The 8,140-nt window shown below is 35.4% G+C and overlaps 2 protein-coding genes across 2 annotated transcripts; one reads left to right on the top strand and one right to left on the bottom strand.

The window, feature by feature from the left end:
* Positions 1–298: 298 nt before the first annotated feature.
* LOC135158065 (putative cyclin-dependent serine/threonine-protein kinase DDB_G0272797/DDB_G0274007) lies at positions 299–2,672 on the top strand. The gene is made up of 2 exons (XM_064115350.1): positions 299–316; positions 2,256–2,672. Exons 1-2 carry the CDS (start codon positions 299–301, stop codon positions 2,670–2,672), a joined length of 435 nt encoding a protein of 144 aa, XP_063971420.1.
* A 165-nt stretch (positions 2,673–2,837) lies between these two features.
* On the bottom strand, positions 2,838–7,820 carry LOC135158064 (putative nuclease HARBI1). The gene is made up of 4 exons (XM_064115349.1): positions 7,692–7,820; positions 4,237–4,725; positions 3,643–3,779; positions 2,838–3,295 (listed from the first exon to the last, which is right to left on the bottom strand). The coding sequence occupies exons 1-4, from the start codon at positions 7,818–7,820 to the stop codon at positions 3,007–3,009; spliced, it is 1,044 nt and encodes a 347-aa protein (XP_063971419.1). The 3' UTR covers positions 2,838–3,006.
* Positions 7,821–8,140: the final 320 nt, after the last annotated feature.

Genomic DNA, 8,140 nt, shown 5'->3' with positions numbered 1-8,140 from the left:
CCATCAGCACTGCTGCTGTATTGAATTGCGTAATGCAGGCGAGACTGCCAGGGGCGCTCCACTTGTTATTGAGTGTGTGTCATTCAGAACAAAACATTAAATTTGATAAACAAAACACAGATTTAATGCATTTTTTCGTCTACCTTTCAGACCAAAGGACGGGTTGCAGAGGCATGGGACAGGGCAGCCACCACATTGATGAGTGGTGGTCTGCCCATTTCTAATGCCAAGAAGGCCCCTGGTGTGCACCTCCGGGACCTATGGCACAAGATGGTGTCGAGAGCCAAAAAGTACCGTGATGACCGTTCACGTACAGGTAAGATTGAGACATATTTCACGAACCTCGGTTACATTTTGAAATGAGTGTATGTCCTACATTTGAACACTTTGAATGCCCGTCGACAATGGGTGATTTCAAGTTCGATGTTGGCCTTGGTGTTGGTGTTAGTGTTGACATTTCGATTGCTTCCCCTAGCTCCAAAACTTATTCAGAGTTTGTAAAACTGATCCAGATCACATTATTGACATCTCAACAACTAGTGAGTGACTTTTCGGGACCATCCTCATTTTATGTTTGGTGTTATAATTGTGTAAAAAGTGACCCAACACCAACACCAAAAGGTCAACACTGAACTTGAAATCACCCAATATGTGTCCTGTTCTAACATTTTTTTTTTTCCTTGTGAATTTATTCATCGTAGGATTTTAACAAGTATTGGTTCATATAATATAGAATAAGATGCATGAAATACAAAAAATCCATGCTTGTTGATGAAATTGATTGATCATTGGAACCTTTGTAATGTTGTATCCTGTGCAAATTTGCCAATTAGAATGCTGTTCATGTTTAATTGAATTCGATTTTCCTAAAAGTCAATCACATGTTGAAATCAAATGGACCTTAAATATTTGCTAAATAATTTTGATAGACATTGACAATTGATTTCACATCATAATGAAGGAACTTTCATTTATCCCAACGATAAGTTCATGAAGTTAGCAGGAAAATCCTTTAAACACATTAACTCATCTTAATAGGTGGTGGCCCTCGACCCAGATTCCATCAGCGCCATGAAATGGTCATGGAGGTGCTACCTAAACCTGCATGCATGGGCTATCTCGGCCAAGAGAGTGAAGGAGGGAATTTAATTGCCTTAGTGAGTAATCATTTCTAATGCTTCACTTGCAACTCTTCTGTCATTCATATATTTCATGTATCCGCTGTATATTTCTTCTTCTCTTCTTACAATGGAAACATAAACTTTGTCTGCAAACATACACCACCAGTTCTTGTGAAAACAATTACATAAGAATGCAAGAGTGGTGCCAAAGCACACATGTGAATCTTGTACTACTTATTCTTCTCTTTCTCCTTTTCAAATCTACCTTTTGCTCTTGTTCATCTCCTTGATCTTCAATATTTACATTTCTATGTTGTTATAAAAATGAGGAAAATTGCCCGCTTTTTTTTTAGGGGGGTACCTTTTAATAAGCCTAGATTTCCTCCCCCCCCCTAAATAAAACAAAAATTATGCATGTTGTAAATTGTAGTTTTACCATTTGATAAAACTAGTAAATTTTATGATCTGTGCAATCTCCCCTCCCAATTTCTCTCTTTCTCTCTCTCTCTTTTGAAATTTTCCAATAGAAAGGGCATATTATTGCTTTACCATAGAGACACCATTTTTTCAGTTTTCTAAAATGCAAATCTTGATGTTCTAAACATCAAAGTTTACATTTTCATTATACATTTTATGAATATGTCACCCGGTATACAGATACTTTTCTACTTGAAGAATAGATAGTGAAAGCAGCGTTAATTCGTAGATACTGCTTTGAACTGATTTTTTTTTTAGATTTGGAAATGATTTTCATGATTATACAGATTTTTTTTTCTGTTTACTTTCTTAAATTGCAAAAAAATTAGATTTGCATGTTCTTTCTATGTTCCTCAAACTCTTTCATTTTATTCATCACAGAAAAATGGAGTCTCTACAGCTTTCTTACTTAAAAAGGATGTAATGAAATTAGACCTAAAATGACACACAAAAAATTGATATTTGTAATATTCTTATGAAAATATCAATTTAATGATACATGCACTATTAACGATGATCTACAGTAATAAATCTTTTTTTGGATTAATAAAAAATATTTACAAAGTCTAAATAAGTCTTTGTTTTTTCATTGCTGATTAAAAAGTCTCTGTATTTCAAAGCTAACAAATTTAACATTGTACTGTTTTTAAATTTCAGCTAACGAATACGGAAGACTTTGATGACATGGAAGAGCAATATCAGACAACACGGCAGCATCAACAGCAGCGGCAGCAACAACAGCAACAACACCAGACACAGCAACAACACCAGACATGGCAACAACAGCAACAACACCAGACACAGCAACAGCACCAGACACAGCACCAGACCCAACAACAACACCAGTCACTCCAGACCCAGCAACAGCAAGTGCAACCTTTGCAAGAACACCATCAACAAGATCGACGGCAAAAACCACAGCATTCTAACCTTCGACAAGTGCAAAAAAGGAAAGCAGATTATCAGTGGGAGTTGCTGGAGTGTGAAAAGGAAAAGCTATGTGTAATGAGGCAGAGACTAGAGGTTGAGAGAGAAAAAAGTTCAAGTATTGAAGCAAATATTTTACAAACTTAGTGGTCAGAGAATGAATCATAATTCCATAAACAATTTTGATAGAGTAAAGAAAGTAATAACTATAAAGACCAATTTTGGAATAGTTAGAACAATCACGGTTTGAATGAAAGTGATTGGAAATAATTGCATTTATCATTAAATGCACACAAAGGTACTGTGTTCTAATTTGTTTAATTAGATATGGTTTCAAATGAAAACTTACAATTGATGATTAGGCATTTTATAGCAACCAGACAATAGTAAAGGACTTTTTCTTCAAAAGTTTGGTATTAAAACCGACGACAGATAAAGTTTGGTACAAGTAAATTTAAAGGATGACAAACTGACAGTTGATTTATGCAAAAAAACTACGAATGATGTCATCTCTAACTTGTTTTCCTGTCATGGCATCCCCCTCTTCATTGAGGTCGTTGGCTTCATCATCAGCGTCGTCGTCAACCCTCTCCTGTTCAACCTCTGGCTGCTTCATCTGCTTGCTTATGTTATGAAGGCAGGCACATGCCGTTATCACATCGCTCGCTCGTTCAGGAATCATGTTGAGCCCTCCACCAATCAGGCAACGGAATTTAGACTTCAATTGTCCGTTGACTTGTTCTATCACAACTCTGGTGCAACTGTGAGCTCTGTTTGAAAATGAGAGAGAAAAAGATTAATAGGACTACTAATTTCCTTCTCAGAGGTCTTTTAACCCTAACTAGGCCTGGCTTTTTTGGTTGTTCTGTGGCCGTAGGGGGTTGATTCGATCCCCCCCCCCCCCCGCCGTTTTTTGTCTTAAGGAAGAAATAATGTTATCTATGATGATCTCAGGAATTTGTTTTCTTGCTCCTTTACTCTTACACATGATTATTGTGAGTGAAGTTTCAAATGCCATGTTATCTGTTGTAAGATAAATATGATATTGGTATACAGTGGACAGGTAATGCAGTAGGTATTATTAATTAAAAAAATTGTGGCATTGATTGTTACATACTGATTGTATCTTCTCTCTCCTCGTGTTCTTGGCAGTGGTACCGGTGTCATTAGCCACGATTGGAGGCCGTAGCCAGAGTCCCCCAGCAACAATCCATTTAGTGCTCCTTCTCTGAAGGCCTGGGCAATTACGCTGGTCTGTTGAAATGAGAGCAAGACATTTCCTATGAAAATTTCCCCCTCAGTTCTTCTGGCATTTGTATAAAGAGTGACTAACATTGTATCTTTAGCTTCATTATTCCTCTATACCACGATTTGCTTCCTTCTGGCTTGAATTAGCAGTGGTTGTTATTGACAAAATCCCCAATCTATAGCTATGAGGTACATTTACATTTTATAGTATTCATTGTACTGAAAATTTCTTTTTGTTCAGTATAATGTTTCCAAATTCCTAGTTATGGCTCCAGGTTCATTTTATAGCCCTACTTATGAATTCATCTAACTTTAAATAATAATAATAATATACAACATTTATAAAGCACTTCATACAGTTCAAGAATAATAACTGAGTCATGTTGATTTTTTTTTTCATGTTATCTATTTTTTTTTTTGGGGGGGGAGGGGGAAGGGAGGATAAAAAACCTTCAAATCTTACCCTGCAAATCCTGCTATCGTGCGTAGATCCAGGCCATCGAGCAGAAATGCTTGTTATCTCATACCGGGCATTGCATGTTAGTTGGACATTTATACTGTAGAAGCCCTTTCTGTTTACATAGAGATGTTCGGCTGCTCCTAGGGGGACTCCATTGACCCGAACATGAGTACCGTCAATAGCCCCAACCACGTTGGGAAAGCTTGCCAGGAGGAAGAAACGTCTTTGGGTATCACGCACTTCTTCTTGTGTGCAGGGAAATTTAATGAACTGTAGAAAAATGATTGATAAAAAAAGAATTGTTTGAATATTCAGACTCTCTTCATTTGAGATTAAGGCTAATGAAGCTTGCCTGCAAGGAATAAGAACTTGCTTTGTTGTTTTAACCAAGTATCCGATATATTGTGTTAACAAATGAAATAATATATGTACATATATATATATATAGATATTGATTAACTCAATCGTATGCTCATATTGTACAACATCCAGTTAGCAGGTCAATATTTGTACATAAAATTACACATGTGCTAAATGTCCAGCAAGTAAGAAATGTCTTTAAATTATTTATAAATATGCATGATTTAGAATAATTATCAAGATGATAAAATTGAACAGAAGATCTGAATATTTTTTCAATGAAAATGTTAACAGCAAAATTCCACACTAACACTCATGTGTATTTCTTTGATGTATTTTCTTGGAATTTGAAATAATTTATTAACTGCATGCTTACTTTCACAAATTGTATTTTCTACAGAAAAGTAAAACAATTGTTGTACAAACATATTTATTTGATGCAGGATACAAATTAATATTGTTATAATGAATATCATTATATTGGATATTTTTATTGAAAAATATATATTTGAATTTAACACAGTATTGTTTAAAATAGCAATATATAGTACAAGTAATATATGAAAATAAGATACATGTTTGATGATTATTTATTAATAAATTCCATTCCCAGAATTAAAGCAATTGCCTCCCTATATTTCTTTACTTTTTGGATGTTGTCTCTGTTTTGCATATGTTCCAGGTAACTAACAATTGCTGTAAATACATATTTTATGCGATGGGTAATTATGAATGATAATATTTATGAATGAATTTTGTAATACCTGTATTTGTGAATTTAAAGAAAATATTTAAAATAACTGCCAGTAGTAATTAATGGAAACATATGATGTGTAAAATGAAATTGATTAATTAATGTTAGCAATAAAATTGTATGCTGTAAATTATAATAGATAACTTGCTTGCTTCTATTCCTTTACTTTTTGCAGATGGTATAGGGGATTAGCAATGAGCTGCCTTTATTTTTCCATCTTTCATAAAAATTTTCACATCTTCTACAGTTGATATGTTCATCTTTTTATAAGTTTTGAAATAAGAAAAAAAATAATTGAGTTATTTTAAGAAACATAATTAACTTGTAACATGTAGATTTACATATATAATAAACCCTAGAAATATGAATAATAACTTTCCAAGATATAGAGAATGCAGCTTTTTGATCCACCAATGTTGGATCTTTTTCATAAAGGGCTATTGAGAAAATTTCTCCCCACTGCCTGTTCACTAATTTCTTTAGTATCTTGCTTCTACCTTCTCTAATTATAACTGCATCAGTATTTCTCATTTCATATTAGAAATAAATGCTTTATTCGAGAATTAGCATTGTTAACCAATAATTTTTTTTTTTTTTTTTAATTATCCAACATATCAAAATTGATTTAAAATTGAGAGTGGGATAGGTTTATAATCAATCATCATCAACATCAATCATGATCATCACTGTCGCCATCAGGGGTGTCGATCCAGAGGGAGATATGGAGATATTGGCCTAAATATAAGGTCTTGGGGCCATGGACGACCCCAGAAGTTTCATGATCAAAAGGAGGGTAGAAAAAAGAGAAGGAAGAAGGGTGAATGTGATGGTTTTTTAAATGTCAAAATGCATCAAAAAATTTATTAATATCAAAATGTCAAAATTTTTGCTAGTTCGCTTTGCGGGTTCAATTTTTTGTTACCCCATAGGCCTACATAAATCGGGCCCCTCAAATTTGGCTAACTGTGCCACCCCACCCCGTCTAAATTAAAAAGAAAGGGAAAATAAAATTTTGATAACCCCCCCCCCTACCCCCAGAAGGGGGTCTTCATATTCATAGAATAAACTTCATTTCTGTCAACTTAAAAAAAAAATGACAAGCCAATAAGAAAAAAGAAGGAAAAGTGGTCTTTAATGACTACCAAATGAAGGTGATTTTTAATCTTCCCAAAAGTAGAATACCCAACAAAAATTTAGGGGGGTTCACCCCTGCTTGCAAGGGTTGTGGATTTAGTTGTTCATGATATATAAATGCTGTGTTTCAATTTTTGTCTTATGAGAAACCAGTTATACAAATGATTTGTAGAGAAATATGCATTTGTTTGAGATATGTCGTCATTAAAACACAAGATCAAAAGGCATGCAGGTACAAAATTAGGTGTATCAACCTCCCAGGATTTGTTTAAAATATAATTTTTATCATTATTTCTGAAGTATTCCACTGCGGGCCGAAACGACATTGAAATATTATTCGAGATGCCGCCAGCTTTCGACCATGTGTAAACAACCCTGGACAAAATGTAAACAGTACGGTTTACAGTTGTGGTCACGACAGTCTTCCATTCTCTGAGAACTGTTAGAACTTCGGCTTAATTGAAGAATGACCTTCCAAAATGTTCATAAACTGATGTAAGTAATACAGATCTCTAGGCATATCAACTGTTTTTATCTAACTTGAAATATTTGGACGCAAACAGCTGCAGTCTTGCAGACATGGACGTACAGTAATACGAGTGAGCGAGTTGTATTGTCTATTGACAATACTATTGTGTTTGCAGACGACATACAATTGCCAACAATATTTGGCATGTATGGGACTGAAGTGAAGGCTGTGCGGTGCAACAAGAAGTGAGTGCGATCGATCGATGGTCAATCGCACTCTTCTTTCCCCCATATCGACTTGAAAGAAAAAGAAATAAAATGAATGAAATACATTATATCAATCTTGCTCTCAGGATCATGACTTTTCAATATTTTAGGATCCCACTATATAACTTAGTGTATTCTAGAGACATGAATAAATAATTGTTTTTTTTTTATTCATGATGGCCAAAGTTAGACTGTCTCTACGACGTACCGGTAGTAGAACTAGATCCAAAATAATAGAAAAGGACAATTAAGAACTTACCTAATCTCTTTTAGAGCACAAAGCAAGTGTCACCCTTCTTATGACTCTTGATGCTGTTGATCTACTGCAGCCGTGGATAGTGGCTGAACTATCCAGCACAGATCCCGTGGCGTAGAACCTCAGTGCTACAAAAATTTGCAGTGCTGGGGTCAGTGCATTACTCCTTTTAGTAGTGTGTTTTAATTCATCTCCAATAAAATCAATGATGAAGCTTACACCATCTCTGGTGAATCGGTATTTTCTGAACATATCTCTGTCATCATACAGTTCAAAAGGATTGGATCTGTCGCGAAAAACACGCTCCCGTTGCAGAGCGGCTCCAACCATAGCATTCACTAACGCCATCTTGGTTGTCATGGGCAGTGGACTTGTCGGATGAAATTTTGACTTGTCGGATGAAATTGGCATTTGTCGGTAGGTAAAGGGTGACCGACCAAATTCAAGATACTTGTCGGATCAAATTAGAGCACTTGTCGGATTTTTCATCCGACAAAGTTTCATGAAATGGAAAGTTGTCGGACGAATAAAAGTTGTCGGATAAAATGGGACTTGTCGGATAAAACGTCCGACAAGTCCTTTCATGAAACGCCCCCCCCCCCTGGGCATATAGCACGATCTGCTGCAGCAAATACATAGTTGTCACCTTGTTCCTCCTGGAGATCATA

The sequence above is a fragment of the Lytechinus pictus genome, unplaced genomic scaffold (assembly GCF_037042905.1).
Source record: "Lytechinus pictus isolate F3 Inbred unplaced genomic scaffold, Lp3.0 scaffold_28, whole genome shotgun sequence".
In the NCBI taxonomy this organism is placed as follows: domain Eukaryota; kingdom Metazoa; phylum Echinodermata; class Echinoidea; order Temnopleuroida; family Toxopneustidae; genus Lytechinus; species Lytechinus pictus.
Note: the sequence above shows the minus strand (reverse complement) of the source record. Positions and strands in the feature narration are given on the sequence as shown.